Raw genomic sequence first — 20,598 nt, 5'->3', positions numbered from 1 at the left:
CACTGGTACGTATTGGCATACCATGTATCGATACACTGGTATAGACCGATATGTACCAGTTCGATAGATGGCCGAAACGAGTCCTTGGTTAGTACTATGAGTAATGGAGGAAAATTTAAGAAGACTTTACTAGAAATAAAAAATATGTAACTAATGATTTAACTAGTAACATTGTCATACACAGATTTCAATGGAGAGCAAATATTCATATAGTTGGTTTTAAATTCATGGACATCATGACCTGTAGTTGTTTTAGTATTTTCAAAAATTGGTTATCATATAGAACATGAAGGTAAAAGTAAAACAATACTTTAAGATATACTATCTAGATCATATTTTATATTTTGCAGGTTTTAAATTAGTTTTTGATTGATTCTGATCCCTCAATATTGTTAATCCCACTTGTATCACCTTTATCTAATCTCAATCCAATACCAATCTTGCAAAATATGATCATTTCTAAGTAACATAAAAATGTTTAGATGTTTTTCATGCAATTCCTATCAACATAATTAATGTTATGTTGGTCAAGATGAACTGTATCATTTAATTGGTAGACCTATACTTGTCAAACTGAAGGAATCAAAAAACATAAATAAATAAAATACTTTTACATAAATCCACAGCCCTTTCAACTTCATACAGAACTTCAGGGCACATTATCAATGACAAACAAGAGAGTGTATCCATGCACACGTGCACACACATAGAGAAAGAGATGATCTAGTATGATGAATACAAAGCAGCCGTTTACAGGAAAGCAAAATATTTTCACGAACATATTTTCCACTAAAACAGATTAAAAGACTGATACTCGTAGTCATTACCAGCTTTACGTAGAAAACAAGAAAAATATTTTGATTACATGTATAAACATGTAGAAGATATATGTTGAAGGTTAATAATAGCACAAGCCACAAGGGAAAAACAGACTACCAAAAAATCAGCATAGACCTTTTGATCTTCAGTGCCAGTTGGTGTTGATGCGGTCCTTTTGCAAGTTGCCAATTCATCAAATTTAGATATTTTCTCATACAAAAAGATATCTCCTTGTCCTTTTGATAGAAGACCATGCAACATATCATTCTTATCTTCGTGATGATTCAAAGGCTCACCAGAAGAATTGCTACTCTTCTGACATCCCAAGGACTTAGAATTTTCATCAATTCCAATGAATGATTTGATGTGCTCCTCCAACTTGTCTCCATCTTCAGTTGCAAAAGCATTTTCAGGCAATGATTTCTGGATTTTTATGAACCACTCAGAGAGCAGATTTTCATATTGAGTTCCACATACAAAATTTTGTAGAATATCTTCTGGATTAGGTCGACTTAATTCAAGTGGCTTTTCCACCTCTTGAACTCCAGATCGTTCAAACTCCTACCAATAAATGAAATTAAAAATGCACCAATTGGTTTTATTTAAAGGGAAAAAGGGCTCAAAGAAGTCTACAAATTGTAACCAACAACTAACCTCCCAGATTGGGATGAGTGATTGGACCATCTTAACCTCTGATCTAGTTTGAGAAAGAGATGTATAAATTTTATACTTCTCATTCAGAATATCTGCAGGTGAAAAAAAGGAAAAGACAAAACCAACCAGCAATACTATATAGAGGTGTAAATGAGAAAATTATACTCCATTTCTACAAAGCAGATACAAACCATCTATGCTTGAGTCTGCTTCAAGCTCACAGATACTCTGACGTTTAGTGGTAGACATACTTTCAGAGGACGATTGAGAAACAACCGAATCTGGCCAAATCAAAGAACTTAGGACCGTAGAAGAAAGCCAAATTGCTGAATCTCCAACTTCCTCACATAAATCTTCCTAATCATAAAGATTAAGAATTAGATCATTCAAGCTAAAAGCAAATGAATGATATATACTTTTGTAATAACTAACTGCATGATGAGATGAAAAATATATATATATTACTTTGACATCATACGTCTCCTTATAAGATGATTTTGGCACAAAGCTATCTGGCAAAGGAGGGCGAAACTTAATCTTTGACATATGTATATGGCTCATTCCATATAAGTTGTAGTCAACCTGAAATAACAACACAAATAAGATTTGATGGTTACCCTCATGAAGTTGTATCTTAATCATTATAGATGACATGGTGAAGGAACTAATCTAGCCAGTAAAACCATCAATAGATGTACAATTTGAGTTAACTGAAAAATAGCAACACAAGGTAACTAACATACTACCCGAATGCCAATTGTCAACATGTGACCGATAACAGATAACTAGCAAAAAACAAACCATCTAGACCATGGTACTAAGCAGGATTGCAAGCGAAAAAAGGAAAGGCAGAAAAAATCCTTTCTATTAATCTATGCAAAGAAAGATTCTCATTATATTTATTTAACAAATTTTCTAACTTTTCGTATTTTAATATTTTTTAAATTATTCTCTCAATCCATCCTAATCTTGCTGATCAAATCGACAGTTCAATCCCGGTCAGTGTCAATCTGGCAAATAATTGTGGCACAAAACACCTACAACCTTTAATTGTTCCAATATGCATTAGAGGACAAAATTCATTCATAATAAAGATAATTGTTAATCTATCACTATTGACGCTCTGGATAACAATGTACACACTACTCCAGGAAACTACTGGATAACCAATTCTAGAACCTGTTTGTAACAATATGCTTTGAAAACATGGATCCATACTGCATTGTCCACATGTTCTACCATTTGGAGAAGATACATCATGACAAAAGAGCAAAGCAAATTGGATAATATTTCAATAAATTGTTGAACATATTCGATTGCTCTTACATGGTCAAACACAAAGCTTATAATTTTTCAAAGAGGTTAGACCTGGGAGAAGTTCCTATTAAAATATTGAAAGGTTCCTAGGGTTTCTTTCTTATAATTCTAAAGGAATCCATTTTTATTTTAAAGGATTCCTAGTCTCTTCTGAATAGTTCTATGACAATTTAGTTTTATTCTTTACTCTTTAGTTTCAATTGCAAGAATGGATTGTTTTCTGTCTTGAGAAAATAGCAAATTAGCATTTCTCCTCTCCATATTCCAGTTTGGGTTAAGGATTCCAAGAAGTCATCTTTTCTTGGAACTATATGTTTAGCAATTTTTTTTATTAATTTTCTTTCATCTTCATTTAGTAGTTATTCTTCATATCAGATGAATTAATAAATTTATTGACTCTTAGGATGACAGATAAAATTGTAGCATTGTAGGAAACCTAGATCTCTCACAAACTTAGATCTTACGATGACAGATAAAATTGTAGCATTGTAATAAAGATAACTGTCTAATCTATCACTATTGACGCTCTGGATAACAATGTTCACGCTACACCAAGCAACCACTTCACCACAAACTAGGTTAGATAACCAATTCTAGAACCTGTTTGTAACAATATGCTTTGAAAATATGGATTCATACTGCATTGTCCACGTGTTCTACCATTTGGCAAAGACATATTATGACAAAGGAGCAAAGCAAATTGGATAATATTTCAATAAACTATTGACCATACTCCACTACTATAAGACAATAACTACCACTTTCAAGTGTTTTTTCACTAGATAACTGCATACATACTTCTCTTAGCCCACAACACTGCTTAAAAAATTCTTCTGCCACTAACATGGATGACATCCAAGATTTGAAGTTGGAGGTGTAAAACTTTTTCTGCACATAAATCACAAGGTATCAGATTTAGCAGCTGATCATGGGGTAACCATCCTGCCATTGCATATTGTTGTAATGGCACATTAAATCTTTTGTTCTCCACTTCAAGAGCAAAGGCCCAGTGAGTAAATCTCCTATCTAAGCCAAAACCTTTGATCAACCATCTTATCTAAAAAAATAATTCAAAAAACATACAAATTCTTATGAACAGGAACAGGTTTGTAAGAGATCTAGGTTTTCTACAATGCTACAATTTTATCTGTCATCCTAAGAGTCAATAAATTTATTAATTCATTTGATATGAATAATAACTACATAACTACCAAATGAATATGGAAGGAAATTAAGAAAAAAAAGGCTAAACATACTGTTCCAAGGAAAGACAACTTCTTGGAATCCTTAACCTAAACTGGAATATGAAGAGGAGAAAGGTTGACTAGCTATTTTCTCAAGACAGAAAACAATCCATTCTTGCAAATGGAACAAAAGAGTAAAGAATAAAACTAAATTGTCACAGAACTATTCAGAAGAGTCTACGAATCCTTTAAAATAAAAATGGATTCCCTTAGAATTATTAGAAAGATAGCCTAGGAATCCTTTAATATTTTAATAGGAAATTCTCCATGTCTGACCTCTTTGAAAAATTATAAACTTTGTGGTTGACCATGTAAGAGCATTATGATCAAGTCTATCCATCTGCAAATAAAAAACAAAAAGAAAATCATAATAATGTACCTATGATGGACTGAGAGGTCAATGGTGATTCCCCATATTTTATGAGATGTCATCCTTTATCAGGAAGACCCGAAACAGTATCTATTTCTTATTTGATCATCTTCCTTTGTACAATATAACATTTCTTTATTCATATTCCCTGTTCTTGACTTTCAAATTACTCATGCAAAACTATTAGATACAATATTTTTCTCTAAATCAACATTTCTATGCTGACTATTAGAGTTCATGTAATATGATGAACTCTAATAGTCATATTATTTGAAGATCTCTGAAGCCCCATGCATGGTGAGTTTCCTCTTGTGTCTTGCGGGTGATGTAATAGTTTTGCATGAGTAACTATTAGATACAATATTCTTAGTTCATGTAATATGATGAACTCTAATAGTCATATTATTTGAAGATCTCTGAAGCCCCATGCATGGTGAGTTTCCTCTTGTGTCTTCAAATAATATGACTATTAGAGTTCATCATATTACATGAACTAAGAATAGAAAAATGATAGTTTAAAATGGAAAATAGAGCTTCCAGATACTTTGCAGTTAGTACTTACAACAGAAATCAATATCTGGTTAACGAGCTTTCAGATAATATTTTTTGCCACTGCAACCAAAATCAATATGTATATGGATCCATAACCATCGTACCTAAATGGCAGGAACAGGTCCAACAAGGAGACTCCATAATCCACATATTTGTAATAAAATTGTATAACTGCAGTTAGCTTGGACGACAAACAATAGGAGCAATTACATGTAAATTGACAATGCTCATGTGAAAAAAAGAAACGTCGTGTGGTTCGCCAGCAGACAGCAAATGGATAAGCACAATGCCTTACCAAAAAATGTAGAAGAAGAGGAATATGAGACTCGTACGGCTGGAAGGTTCTACCAAGCACCGTGCCATCCTGAAAAGTTTACAATAAAAATTAGCCCTGATAACAAGGTATCAAATACCAATCTGACATCGGTGTCTGGTAACTTACTGGACCAAGACTACCAGTACCAAATGGTAAACTGACCCATACCATCAGAAATCATTAGGTAAAAGAAAAACGAATTGTATATGTACCAGAATTGATCTATACGTTTTGATACAAGTGATTGGAAGGACTGATGAATACTGTGCATATTGATCCAATTGGTATTTAAACAAATGACATCATAAAAACAATGGCACTTGAATCCTTCATTTTCGTTGCATGAAAACCCAACCAATCTAGGTCAAGTTGGTATTTGTACGAACCTGAACCCAGACCAGACCAATGGAATGAAGGTGATAGCCTTCACCAAGGTCAAGGCAGGCTTAGGCTATACCTGTTAGCTAAATTTAGCCGAGAGACAAGTAACAAAAACCAAATTTGTTTTTCTCATCAACAAAATATAATACAAATCAAGGTTTGTCATTTTGGGGGATGGACTGTTAGAACCCTTGCAGATTCTAAACTTGGGGTTAATCTCTTTAGGGGATCGGCCTCCTTGGAACTCTATAGGGGTTCCTCCCTCCAAGTTGCTGCTCAAAGGCTGCAGAAAAGATTCATCTATTGCTTATGAAAAGAGAAGGAATACATGGCTATTTATAGGGCTTCTAAACTCTAACTCCTAATAGGACTCCTACTTAAGACTCTTACTTCTAACCAACTCCTAGTAGGACTCCTAGTCAAGACTCCTATTTCCTTACAACTCCTAATTCTTCTCTAAGAAAACACCTCCTACATGAATGCCCCTCTCAATTAGGACTCTCCTAGCTAGAGTCCTAACAGAATGTCCCTCTCAATTAGGACTCTCCTAACTAGAGTCCTAACAGTTTTACATGAATGTCCCTCTCAATTAGGACTCTCCAAGCTAGAGTCCTAACAGACACACCCTCTTCAAATCAGCCTTGTCCTCGAGGCTGACGATTCATGAATTTTGAGAATTTGATCTTCAAGTCATCATAGTTCTCCCAAATGGTATTTCTGTTAGTAAGTTTGCCCACTGTATTAGCAATTCAGTAGTGGATTGTCGTCGTCGAATCACGATCCGTCGATCAATAATGGTACTTGGCTGAGTCTGAATTTCTCCTTGGGTAGTCATATTTGGTGGGTGGCTTTGGGCTATCTCCAAGCATCTATTTACAACTTCCGTCTGGCCGTCGGTTTGTGGGTGATATACCATACTCTTTTTCAATTTAATTCCCTGCATATAGAATAACTTTGTCCAAAATTTGCTCGTGAAGATGCAAGTAGAATTTATCATAAGCACAATGCGTCCCTTATAATGTAATTCTTTTGAGTCCCAATTGTAATGAGCCATGGGGCTTGGTGCTTCTTCCAATTTTTTTTTAATCTTACTAGTCTCTGAATCTTCCTGTCATTCCATCTTAATATCCTTAAGAAAGTCGCTGGTCGGAAGTGAAACGCCCGAAACTTCAACTTGCTCGGGTAGCTGCGAAAGCGCATCTGCAAGAACATTCTCTTTCCCCTTTTTGTAAGTTATTTCATAATCAAATCCAAGAAGTTTTGTTACCCATTTTTGCTGCTCAGGGGATGATATCTTTCGCTCCAAAAAGTACTTGAGGCTTTTATGGTCAGTTTTAATTTGAAATTGTCGGCCAATCAAGTAGGGTCTCCACCTCGTTGCTGCGCGCACAATGGCGAGCATCTCCTTATCATATGTTGACTTATTTTGATGGGAGGGAGATAATGTCTTGCTAGTGTATATGAGTGGTCGACCATCATGCATGAGAACGTCACCAAATCTGACTCCAAATGCATCGGCCTCAATGTTAAAGGGTCGGTTGAAATCTAGTAGCGTTGGCACCGGCATTGTCGTCATGGCTGCCTTAAGTTTGTCGAAGGCAGTAGAGGCTTTGTCCAACCATTGGAAGGTATCATTTTTCAATAGAGAAGTGAGTGGTGCATTGATCTTTCCATAGTTTTTCATGAACTTACGGTTGTAGCTTGTTAAACCGAGAAAGCCACGTAGCAATTTTATATTCCTCGGGGTTGGCCAATTCTGCATTGCTTCTATTTTGGAGGGGTCCATCGTCACACCTTCTTTTGATATGATATGCCCAAGATATTTCACCTTTTGTTGAAGAAAGCAAGAATTTGTAGTGGCCGTTGTGTGTTCGAAAGACGGTTTTCGGTATGTCTTCTTCGCATACTTGTATTTGATGATACCCGGATCGAAGGTCCAGCTTTGTGAAGATTTGTGCTCCCTTTCATCTAGCAATTCATCTACTATCGGAATAGGGTATTTATCCTTGATGGTAATGCCATTGAGAGCTCGGTAATCAATGCATATTCGCCATGTTCTGTCCTTCTTGTGTACAAGTAGCACCAGTGAAGAGTAGGGGCTGCAACTTGGTCGAAAAACTCCTGTTTCGAGCATCTCTTTTATAATCCTTTCTATTTCATCCTTCTGGAGATGTGGATACTGATATGGCTGAGTATTTGCTGGAGATTTGCTTGGAAGAATCATTAAACAATGATCATGCCGACGGGTAAGAGGTAGGTTGCACGGTTCCATAAATATATCTGAAAATTCAGCAAGCAAAGGAAGTAGGTTTGAATCGTTAAATTCTATTAGCTCTCTCTTTGTTTACTTCTCAAGTTGTACCAAGAATCCGCTGCATGCTTTATGCAAAACCTTCTCCATTTGTTGTGTGCAAATCATCGTTACGTCGCCCCCACGTTTCCCGTGCAGTATCACCTGTTTCTCTTTACTGCAAAATTTCATAATTAGTTGCATAAAATTCCAAGAAACATCACCTAATGTCATCAACCATTCAATTTTGAGCATGGTCTTATGATCGTCGCGAGCGAGGAGGAAGAAATATGAAATTATCTTGTGGTCCTGCAGCAACAGTTTCACTCGCGGGCACCTACGATCATACTTCAAAATCCATCCGTCGGCGACCTTAACGTCAAGCCTGCTGCAATTCTTGATAGGTAAGGTCATCTGGACAGCAAACTTACTTTTAAAAAGTTATTTGTATTGCCCGTTGTCACGGACAAACTTCGAAACAGGGTGTTTGATGTAATGCTTATGTATGTCTGTGTCTTTTGGCATGTTCATGCCTTGTACAATATGTAGAGGGGCGGCCGAAGGCATAATAGTCCCATTTTAGTTGGGTCGGTGGCCTCTTTAGGCTTGTAAATAAAGGTTGTGTCATGTGGACACGTGCGAGAGATCTTCGGTCTGTAATGGACCATTTTACCCTTTGTTGTGCAACTATTCAGAGCTTGTAAAGTTTGTTTGTAATTTGCATTGTCTATGAAGTGTTTTTCGGACATGTTTGCTTGTGGATCCCGATTGAGGCGTTCTCTTTAACCCGTTCTCTCTTTTGTTGGTCCTAAGGGTCAATAGGAGGCTTCGGGGAGGCTGACCTTTGCGGACGGACGCGCGAGGGTGCCGCACGACTTAGGCAAAACCAGCTAAGTCCGTGACATATGGTATCAGAGCGGGACAAGCACTCATAGAAACACTTGACATGCAAACATGGGGGACCTAGCGGGGCTGCGTTGAGGGCAGTCAGCAACGCGCGACCGTTTGAGGGAAAACGGGCATAGAGATGCAGGGAAAAGAGTCGCTCAGAGGAGCGGGCATCTAACATTGGCATTCAGAAGAATGGCCAACCCTTCGCGCAAGAGGCACCACGAGAATAGGCAAGCTTGGAAGAATGCGGAGCGCACAAAGGTTGGGATGACTGAGTTTGAGCTACGGCTCAACGTTGACAACTTTACTTGATGGTGCTCAAGGCAAGCGAGGCGCTTGGCAAAGGACGAGACCATGCAAAGTGGAATGAGTTGCTCAGCGACCGAAAGAGTTGTGCAAAGCTCACAGAGGTGAGAGGAATTGCTAACTCGAAGAATTCGGTACTCATGCATGGGCTTGTATGCGGACGATGGAATGTTCGTGGCCATCCCAAGGCGGTCAAGACTCGGCGCCATGGAGCATTGAAACTTTCTCTTCAGCATGCGAAGGATACGTCCGGAGGAGGCTGAAGTGTGCAACGAGTTCAGCATGTTGCTAGGCCTTGAGGGGTGCAGCGGTGGCTGTATTGACGTGGAGGCGCAATCTAGCAAGTGCGTTTGCAAGAGGCAGAACAATGCACAGTTTGTTCAGCAGATCGGAGTAATCCAAGGGGATGGTGGTCTCCGAAACGAAGAGAGATGTTGCTCCAACGGGACAGTTATCCAGGAGGGATAAGTCTCGGCACTCTAGAGGGAGAATCATGTGAGACGGACTTCACATGTTGAGGAGGAGTACCTCACAAACAACAACTCCACGAAGCTCAATGGATCGAGCAAGCAGCGAGGAGTTGCCGCATGATCTCGCTCGAGAGAATGCATTGGTGGATGCATTGCGAGATCAAGTGGGGGAGCGACCTGAAGCAACTTAAATAAAGGCACACTTAGAGTCGATATGGAGATCGGACTCAAGGGAGGGCTGACCCGTGGAATGGTGGGTGCGAGGGCCACCATCAACTCAATGCAAAAACGAGGAGCGGAGCAACTTGGGTGTAACTTGGCGAAGTACCCAAGCCGCATAAAGGGAGCCAGCAGAGAAGTTGGAACATGGAGCAGAGGCACAGTGCTTTTCTTAGACAGAGGTCAAGGACATGAACTCTTGCAGAGGCAAGAGCAGGACCATGTTGTTCCATGGGTCCTTCATTCTGACGGAGTGGACTCATCTTGCATGGTGCCAAAGACGAAGGGAGCTTCTGGGCACATGCACCTTATCTCGGAGGAGCATTTGATGGAGGAACTAAGGCGACTCAATTTGCAGAGGCGAAGTTGAGTTCAGAAGACCTTAGCACGGGGCAAGAGGACGCAGAGGCGGGTACTCTTGAAGAATATGCCACAGTGTTGCCATTCGAGTTGCTATGAAGGAAGCAGTGCGCGGCGAAGATTGTGTTGGTAGGGGCCGAGGCCCAGGATCTAGGCAATGGTGCACAAATTACAGCGAAGTCAGTGGACTTCGAGAGCTACTAGGCGACGGACTGTCCTAGAGCGGTGCTTCATCTAGGTGTGACCCAAGAGTGGGTGGATGAAGGTCGATTGCCAAAGGAGCGAACAAAATCGAAGGTGGAAGAGACCCTGCGATGTATTGGCAGAGGCCACACATGGAGGGTTCACAATTCGAGTTTATTCCACAGGGATTAGAATGCAATGGAGATGTCACCAGGAGGTGACATGGTGCAGCGGATCGTGGTGGAACAGTTCGTGGCAATGCGATACACACAATCTTGTCTCGTGAGGGATAGATCATACGGAGGTATGATCGGGAGCTACTGGGAGCTCCACTTCGGTGAACAACACGACGGCAAGAAGGGCTATGGATTCAAGGAGTGAAGGTCATGGTACCGCAGAGGCGGGTCTTCCGTACATGCATCGAATTTTGCATCGGATGAAAACCTTGGTCATCAACATATGGGGGCTATGTTCCACCAAGGGAAAAGTTCGAATGCAAGTACCAGTGAGTCCCATGGGAGGGACTTGATCATGCAGAGGTATGATCGAAGCAACTTGAGAGTTGGACTACTCCAGAGCTCATATTCGCTTAAGGGAGCCCGACAAGTCAGAGGACAAGGTCGAGTAAGCGAACGTTGCTACCAAGGAAGCTAAGGATAACAGAATCGGTGCAAACCCTACAATGTGATGGTAGAGGCCATGCATGGGAGTTGCAGTATGTCTTTCCATCGACTAAACAGACTGTTTGGAGAACACAGAGGTGTTGAAGCAGGAGGTCGAAAGGGGCGAGGAAGCGACGACGAGTCCAGAGGGACTTAGCTACCCAATCAAGCATCAGTTAGAATGGAGGTGGACTCAAAGGAGTGCCACGGAGATATATCTACTGATCATGGAGAAAAGGGATGCAGAGGCGAGGCGACGGATAGTAGGGCCATGGGCAAGGCAGCGTCATGGTACCGCAGAGGCGGGACTTCCGTGAAAGTCATTGATTCCTTGCTCTCATGGAGGGAGAGCGCTTGGTCGTGAAAGGGGCCGAGGAGGTGGAGCATGCAGAGGCAATCTCCAAGTACCGAGACAAGGCTGAAGGGCAGAGGCCAAGAAATTCTCTTATCTATCCAGCAGAGGAGCTCTACACAAGTTCAAAGACCCTTCGAAGATAATGGAAGACAATAGCTGTCAAATCCTCACCAACGGTGATTAGTGCTACTGAGAATAGATTGTCCGCCTCATTTCCCAACGAAATGCCAATTGAAAGCGGAAGTGATGCGAACCTACTTGGATGTGACAACTAACTGAAAGAAGAGTCAATGAGCATATTTTATGGAGGAAGGACCCAAAACTTCAGAAGTTTGCGAGGTGATGCTCGTTAAAGCTCCAACAAGCATCCACCCAGTTCAAGCAGCATGTGGAAATTTTGAGAGACTGACGCAGTAAGGATGGTCTTTTCCTTCATTTGGTGGATCCGCAGGAATCAACGAGGATCAACACAACTCAGCCAACCCCACACCAGAGTCAGAGTCGTTGGCGAGTTGAAGCAGCATGGCGGATCAAAGGTTCGACTACTCAAAAACAGCAACGGAGTGCAGCTGGGAGCCAGGAGACGCATTGCAGCTAGAGCAAAAGATTGAAGACTCAGCAAAGGCGAAGAGTTGCAGTGTTCACAAAGGCTTCGACGAGGACGTCGAAGGAATAAGTGGGGGAGAATGTCACAGACAAACTTCGAAACAGGGTGTTTGATGTAATGCTTATGTATGTCCGTGTCTTTTGGCATGTTCATGCCTTGTACAACATGTAGAGGGGCGACCGAAGGCATAATAGTCCAATTTTAGTTGAGTTAGTGGCCTCTTTAGGCTTGTAAATAAAGGTTGTGTCATGTGGACACGTGTGAGAGATCTTCGGTCTGTAATGGACCATTTTACCCTTTGTTGTGCAACTATTCAGAGCTTGTAAAGTCTGTTTGTAATTTGCATTGTCTATGAAGAGTTTTTCGGACATGTTTGCTTGTGGATCCCGATTGAGGTGTTCTCTTTAACTCGTTCTCTCTTTTGTTGGTCCTAAGGGACAATGGGAGGCTTCGGGGAGGCTGACCTTTGCGGACGGACGCGCGAGGGTGCCGCACGACTTAGGCAAAACCAGCTAAGTCCATGACACCGTGTCGATAAGAACAGTGATCGGTTGTTGTTTGAGAAGGCCTCCAACTTTCATTGTTTGCGGGTTTGAGTAGCCGGCTAGTGCATGTACCGTAACTATGGTCGGTGGTGGCTCTTCTTCTGCATCTTCTTCTTTATGTTCAAGGCTCTCTTTTGGATGTCCAATGACCTCTTCTTCTACTGGCTCAATCATAAGAAGTCTCCCTTTACTACAGCGATGCTCACGGCTCCACGGCTCGTCGCAATGCCAACATAACCCATTTGCATATTGCTCCCGAAGCTCTTCTCTTATCAATTTCTTTGGTGTTGGGACTCGATCGATAGTAGGAGGGGCTGAGGGCTTCAGTATTGCTGGTTGAGGAGCGACCCTAGTCCTCCGAGCTTCATGGTTCAATTGCTCCTCTTGATGTCGTGCGAAAGAGATAGCTGCCATAAGCGTGTATGGTTGTCGCGCTTTAACTTCTTCCTGGATCTCCGGCTTCAAGCCCTCAATGAAGGTCCTCAATAGTTGTTTTTGAGACCAATCACAAGTTTGATTAGATAACCTTTCAAACCTGGTTTGGTACTCCCGAATGGTGGAGGTCCGTTGGATCTTTGCTAGTTGTCCGTCAATATTCTCGTAATCGGTTGGTCTGAAGCGGATCAACAGTCCTTCTTTGAATTGTTGCCATGAAAAGACTCCATAAGTATGTTAAAACCAGTCAAACCATTGTACGGCATCCCCTTCAAGATGTTTAGCCGCAATTTTCACCATAGATGCGTCCGTGGTTTTGTGGTACCGAAAATATCGCTCCGCGCGCGAGATCCAACCAATCGGGTCTCCTTCTTCCCATCTAGGGAAGTCCACCCTCATGCGTGGATAGTTGAGATCAGTCATAGTGCCTCCCCTCCCTTGAAAGTCATCTCTTCGGGCTTGGTGCGATTGAGCAAAGCTCTCTCCTTGATATGATTTCTTCGGGCTTAGTGGTCGGCCCAATCTGAGTTCGGTAAAGAGCGTCCGGATCTTATCCTCCATTCGTGCCTCCAAGGCTTCGAATTTAGCATTGATTGCCTCCTTAGATGTCATAATATATGCCTCCAAATCTGTGATGTTAAGATCTCTCTTTTGTTGTTGGGTTAAAGGCATGTATAGGTTGAGAGAAGTGATGGTCGAAAGGGTTGGTGGATTGGTGGATGTAGGCTGCGGTTTAGGCTTGTTTTGTTGCTGTTTTGGGTGCAGTTTGAGGGTGTGGTTTGGTAGAGTTTTAGGGCTATGGATGAAAGGTTTGGATCTGTGGTAGATGATAGCAAAGGTTTGATAGAAATCAGTGGAAGTTTGCTGCATAATTGTATTGTCTTGTAAGGGCAGAATTGTCGTCGAAGAAATAGCGGTTTCTCGACGAAATTTTCACCAAAAACTTGAGAGATTTGAGGAGAGAATTGACAACAATATCTCAGTTTATATGACAACAAGAATGTCCAATTTGATCAAGAAAATTTCAACAGTAACAACAAGAAAATTGATGCAAGTTGCGATAGCAAAATTATTGTCGAAAAATTTCAGCAGTTTATGATAAAAATTTGCAGTAACACAAAATCGTTTTTAGAGATGAATTCCTCAATAAGTCAGTCTTAGATGGAAGCCAAGATGATCTATAAAGTGTAAGAAATTTCATTCAAAAAAAATTGCAAATAGATGGGTTAAAGCAACAATATACGACTGAAATTTTCTGCAGCACAGATTTTTAAGTATAACAGATTGAACGTAAAAGATCAGTAGTTTATATTGAGAATTTTTTGATGAAACTAAAGGGAAATCCACTGTTAGAAAATATCAAAGCTATCATAAAAATTTCGTAGAGATTTGGATAGAAACAGCATAGTATCAAGATCAAACAAACAGAGCTATGCGGTAGAAAATTTACAGTGCAGATTTTCAAGTATAGCAGATTAGACGTAAAATATCAATAGTTTATATTGAGAATTTTTTGATAAAACCAAAGGAAAATCTGCTGTTAGGAAGTTTCAAAGATGTCATAAAAAATTTATAGGGATTTGGATAGAAAATACACAGTAGCAAGATCAAACAGACGATGCTATGCGGTTGGAATTCTGCAATGTATCTTTCGTCGTAGAGATGAAAACTTTACGACGAAAAGTTTATACAGCAATTTTGGAACATTTTTTTTTTTCGAATAAGATAACTAAATTGCAGCAGCAGTAAGGTAAGAAACCAAAACCTGTTGCAATTCACGGGGAGATTAAAGGATGATCCGCGGTGGTGGAGATGACGACGGAATTTGGCGATGATCTTTTAAGCAATTGTGGGAATTGCTTTGGGCGGTTGTCGAGGGTTGATGGATGGTAGTGGAAGGGCAGCGAGATGCCAAGAACGCTGCTCTGATACCATGTGTTAGAACCTTTGCAGATTCTAAACTTGGGGTTGATCTCTTTAGGGGATCGGCCTCCTTGGAACTCTATAGGGGTTCCTCCCTCCAAGTTGCTGCTCAAAGGCTGCAGAAAAGATTCATCTATTGCTTATGAAAAGAGAAGGAATACATGGCTATTTATAGGGCTTCTAAACTCTAACTCCTAATATGACTCCTACTTAAGACTCTTACTTCTAACCAACTCCTAGTAGGACTCCTAGTCAAGACTCCTATTCCCTTACAACTCCTAATTCTTCTCTAAGAAAACACCTCCTACATGAATGCCCCTCTCAATTAGGACTCTCCTAGCTAGAGTCCTAACAGAATGTCCCTCTCAATTAGGACTCTCCTAACTAGAGTCCTAACAGTTTTACATGAATGTCCCTCTCAATTAGGACTCTCCAAGCTAGAGTCCTAACATGGACCCATGTCAATCCATGGCCAGAATGGTACAGGCCCCATCCGTACTGACATACCAGCACAAGGTATGGCTATACATATTGCAATAACAAGAAAGAGAGGACAAGGAGAAGGAGAAGAAGAAGAGGAGATGGATAAGAGAAGGAAGAGGAGGAGGCAGAAAAGAAGGGGAGGGAAGCTGGAGGTGACAGACAAGGAAGAGAGAATTATCGAGCAGGTCAACAAACTGGCAATGGTGGGTAGCATGAGCAATGGGCAGCACGAGGGAGGCGAGCGAAATCGCGAGAGAGATGGCACAGAGGCAACCCCAGGAAAAAAAAGACTAGCAGTAGGCTTGATTCAATTCGCTGATCAGGCAGTATTGAACCCAAACCATCTGTATCTTACACCCGAACCAATAAATATCAGCCAGTACCAATCTAAGCAAAATGGCAAATTTTGATTAAATTGATAGATATAAGCATCAATTTGATCAATTGGAAATCATAGCCTAGATCTAAGTAAGACATTAGGAATTTAATTGATAGTTATGCTAGAACAAAATACAATATATGTCCATTTCTTTGAACTTCATTTTAAATAATCAAGGTAAAAGTCAACATCTATCAAGCAAACAAAATGATGATAAAAATACTTTACTTACCAGAAGAAAGGTAGCCACACGAGTAACATCTTGTGGATAATATCTTTCATACAAATTAAGGAAATCAAGAGCTCCACAAAGATCTATAAAGTAAAAGAGAAGATAAGATAAATAATAAAAGAGATAAAAAGGGCATCCCTGAGCGGAAAACTTGTGTATCTTGCTTCCATGCTATGTCAGAGAATTTAAATAATAGAGGTGCATGAACAAAATACATTATCAAATTAAACAAATGACATTATTTGTGTTTTAAATATCAACAAAATACATTAACAAATTAAACAAACATCGTATATTTAAGTGTTTTATATCTCAACAAAAAACACAAACATAAATTGAATTATTCATGAAGCAACTTCACTGCTTACAGAAAATCAAGACTGTTTATTATAAGAGGCATAATGTCTTTTCCTTATAGAAGCAATATGAATTATGCAAGAAAGAAACTCACAACTCTAGTGTTGCTCAATATTATTTTATATTATGTGTGTTACGTTATTTTCCAAGTTCTTAATCAACTTACAACTTAATAAACTTCAAGATGCAATTTCTTTTAGCAACATTAGCTTAGTCTGAACCAATATTGCAATTTTGGGTACCAAACCCAATTCAGTTACTGACCAAACCAGTACAAGTCTGATACGAAGTGGTCTACCAGTATGCACCACGATCTGATCTCACAAAGGTGAGAGGGAGGAGGAAAAGGAGGTGCAGGTCATGAAAGCAAAGCGCAGTGCTGGTTCACACCCAGACCAATAAATCGGACATTACATACTGGTCTGAATGAAATTGCATTCTTGTTTTGAATTTGCAACTTAACTGATTCGAAAAGCACACTAAAATATCCCTAAAAAGAAAAGAAAAATACTGGGATTGAACCGGCAATAAGGTCTGTTTGATCAGAGAACGGATGGATTGAATTCAAATACAACACTGGACAAGCCCACTAGCAATTTGACTTTATGCACTTCGGACAACACAATTAAGACTGCATACAGGAGTAAGACTGTGTATATAATTCTCTCCAAGCCTTGCACTGAACGTAACCTTGTATGCTAGATCAGTCCTTTTCAAAAGAAGATACTAGGCTCTTCCAGTCCCAATTTTTAACTTACTATTTTGCACAAAGAAAAAAAAAACTTATTGTTAGAAGGATATATGAAAAAATTGTTTAGCATTTAATTTATAGATAGCGTATTCATGTAAATTTATAGAGTGACCATTTTAATATGTATAGCATTCCAACTTAAACATAAGCATGCACAATAATCTAGCAAAACAAAGGGCTGTAATGTAACCCTTGAAATTTTCAAGTTCTAATCCTGATGAACTGTGTCAAGAAATATCTTCAAACAACAGTTTATAAAACTTCATCTTTATGGCAATGCAAATGTCCGAGAGGACTCAATTAATTAAATTACCTGAAAATTTGAATAGAGAAACTGTATAAAGATGGTCAGAGGCAATTCACTAAGATGTGATGGTGTGATTGGTATAAAAGTGCTGGGAGTCATGAATGATGATTTTAATATATGGTATCCACAGACAACTAGAATGCATTTAGACACTAGCGAGAACCATGTAGTCATCAGGAATCTAATAAGCATCCAATAAATATGACTTTAACAAAAGACAATTAGTAATAAACTAATTTATCACAGAACATCAGAATTATGCAACTCATTGTAGTATGTGACAAAAGAGGATACAAGTAGATCTTTAAGAAAAGATCCTCCGATGAATGATAACCATAAATCTTCTTGGCCCGAACAAGGCTACACCCATGAACATGTTGTCTTGCTGCTGCAGAAACAGTTCGATCCTGTAGTAGCTCGATCGAAAATGTTAAAAGCTCTAATAAGTTTCTTGTAAAATCTAAAGGACATGATAAACATAAAACCCAAAATCTTCCAGAGAATCTACCAAGATGCTAAACATACTTCCAGAGCATTATCGATAGCAGTTATCAAAGTCTTAATATACTCATCACCTGCATAAGACAAGTACAAAAGATAAATAATGTGACATTTGTGAGTGATTTGTATCTTAATTTAAATGCTTGTATCTTTACTTTAAATGCTCCAAGTGCTTTAAAAATTCCTACCACCATATTTTCTAAAATGTTAATGGAAGCCCTACCAGAAACCCCAATATTTCTTCAAAAGTTGTCACTGATATTTCCACTTACACCCCCTAGAACTGGTGTTGAAAGCCAATTGTGCAAGATCCTAAGACAACAAATAATTTCCATGAAGAATTGCAAGGTCACTTTCTTTCTCTAAGACAGTGTCGACCATCATTTGAGTTTTGTGTCACCCCTTGCCAAGTCAAGGATTAAGTTGCATATGAGCAACCCATGAACAGCTCATCAACAAAAAGAAATGGAGCAAAATGTAGAATAGGAACATTGCACAGATAACAATACATGACCATCAACTGATGAAACAAGAAGTAATCACAAACTGCAACACTAAGTTTTCGAGTGAACAAATCAATTATACTGGTACAAAATACCGTACTTTTACAATCAACAAGAGAACAATATGCATACTTGGCAATGTTCTTTTCCAAAATTCTTACACTATATCATTAACACAAAAAATTGGCAACTGTAATGTCTATTCTATACTTTCAGTTCGATTTTCCAAGTATGCTTTTGAAAAATATATTACCTGCTTCGGAACTTTGAAGTAGCTCGATAGGACAAGGTATATACAAATATGGCAAAGCCTACACCACCAAATAAAAAGAGTTAACATGAAAAATCCAAGAGATGGAAAAAAATTCTTATGGTTTTTTGAGCTATTTCAAGCACAGTTGATTGACTTTCTATTATCGAGTTATCCAAATAGGTTCATTCGCCCTCATGGACTACTGTGTAATGTAAGAGAACCTTCTAGTTGGTGTGCAGCAAGAAAGTACTGACATCTAATGATAATTGTTTATCAGTTAAATGCAGATTTAAAGACCTTCTGGATCCTTGTTTCAAGTCACAAATCTTAGTCAAACAAAGTTACAACAGTGTGAACATAGATACAGAACTGAACTGTTAATCCATATGAAGCTAAAGATCAAACATTGAGAATTTACAGAAAAAAACAGTTGACAGTAAACGAAGTAGCAAAGCTTGAATTGATTGCTGAAATCTATCAAACAAATCAAAACTTTTGGTTTACACAGTTAGATCCCAAAAATGTAAAAAGAAAATAACACAACCACAAAACAGGAAAAAAGAATGAAGCCCCACGGTAGAGAATAGCAACAAACATAGTTCTGAATTTTTTCTAGCGCTACGAAGTATGCATCACTCCCAAAACCTGGCCTAACCCAATGCTATTGAGCTGTGTCCTTGGAAAGGGCATATAACCATGGAAGAGGAATTCATTCAGTTAAAGCTTATTTATAGCCACTCAATTATTCCCATGAAAGGACAAGAAAGATCTATAAAGAGGAAAATTAAAAAAAATAATGTACATGCTCCATCATTCTTCATTCATTATTTAAGCTAAATCATATAATTGCCTGGTTTATATCATGTAATCATTTATGTATATCTTGTGATCATTTATTCCCATGACAGAATCCTTAGTTCTTTTGTTGGTGGACCCTTAATTGCATACCACTTTCTTAATATGTAACAGACTTCTAGTCCAAATTGCTTCACCAATAATAAGATATCTAATTAGATGGAAATTTTGGTGCAATAGTAAGGTTGCACCATTCTGATCAAGTAGTCAGCAGTAAGTTATGCCAATAGTTGCCACAGGGAAACATACATCTAAACAATTCTAGATGGGGTCATGTGTAATTGTTGGTGGAGTTATATTCTCCATTAAATCTGATTCTTTTATTTCCCACAAGTCCATGACCACGACATAGTAAATCCAGGAGGTAGTACCAACAGTGTCACAGAGATCATGCTCCCATCGCCTTTCTCTTTCTCTTTCTGTTTTCTGTCTTCTTTTCTCAATGCTTTTCATTCTTCCAGGCCCGACATGTCCCTCTCGGTTGCAACACGTTGCACATACCAATCCATTAACCACCCCCTCACAATGAAATCCTTTGTATTAAGCTATTATTTACAATCCTCATGGTTTAATTTTGCTCAACGCAGTCAACTCGCAAAATTTGAACTCTAATCAACCCTGGAACTTGCCGTGATTTACATTCAGAGGAAAATAAAAGAAAAATAAGCAACAAAAATGAAGTATAGTGAACAGAACCCGATGAATGTGAAGGCAAGTTTTCTGTCCGGCTGGCGTAGACCCGTAAATCCTTATGACAGGGACCTCCTTCACTGTCCGCCCTAAGAAAGAATTCGCCCCAAGGAAAAATGAAACCATCAGCCAAAAACAATAACGATCACCTGGAAACTAGGCAAAGGAAATAAGAAGAAGGGTTCGGATAGGGCGGCCACCAACCGTGGAATGAACTATAGCAGATGTCGAGATCGGGGATCGGCGGCGCCATGTAGTAGTCGAGGGAGACGATGCGAACGCTGAAGAGAGTAATATCCGGCGGAGAGGCCATCTCCGGCGGCGGGGCTGTGGCGAGGGAGAAGAAAGGAAGAGGAAGAAGGCATAAAGACAGGAAGCGAGAGGGGAA

General features: G+C 39.5%; 1 protein-coding gene across 7 annotated transcripts in view; it reads right to left on the bottom strand.

The window, feature by feature from the left end:
* The window catches only part of LOC135626708 (DNA polymerase zeta catalytic subunit-like), a 41,612-nt gene extending 21,014 nt beyond the window's left edge, over positions 1-20,598 (bottom strand). For 3 of the 7 annotated variants that reach the window (XM_065132234.1, XM_065132231.1, XM_065132232.1), the window contains exons 1-11: positions 20,415-20,598; positions 20,217-20,299; positions 18,666-18,723; positions 17,934-17,983; positions 17,703-17,815; positions 15,994-16,036; positions 5,252-5,320; positions 1,939-2,055; positions 1,665-1,830; positions 1,474-1,565; positions 937-1,380 (exon numbers count right to left, since the gene is read on the bottom strand). In XM_065132234.1, coding sequence (XP_064988306.1) covers positions 937-1,380; positions 1,474-1,565; positions 1,665-1,830; positions 1,939-2,055; positions 5,252-5,320; positions 15,994-16,036; positions 17,703-17,815; positions 17,934-17,983; positions 18,666-18,723; positions 20,217-20,299; positions 20,415-20,523 — 1,344 coding nt within the window. In that variant the 5' untranslated portion in view covers positions 20,524-20,598. Of the gene's footprint in view, positions 1-936; positions 1,381-1,473; positions 1,566-1,664; positions 1,831-1,938; positions 2,056-5,251; positions 5,321-14,741; positions 14,957-15,993; positions 16,037-17,702; positions 17,816-17,916; positions 17,984-18,665; positions 18,724-20,216; positions 20,300-20,414 lie in introns of those variants that run through there. The other 4 variants (XM_065132233.1, XM_065132235.1, XM_065132236.1 and 1 more) reach the window with 4 other exon arrangements.

Source organism: Musa acuminata, chromosome BXJ2-11, assembly GCF_036884655.1.
Source record: "Musa acuminata AAA Group cultivar baxijiao chromosome BXJ2-11, Cavendish_Baxijiao_AAA, whole genome shotgun sequence".
In the NCBI taxonomy this organism is placed as follows: Eukaryota; Viridiplantae; Streptophyta; class Magnoliopsida; order Zingiberales; family Musaceae; genus Musa; species Musa acuminata.
Note: the sequence above shows the minus strand (reverse complement) of the source record. Positions and strands in the feature narration are given on the sequence as shown.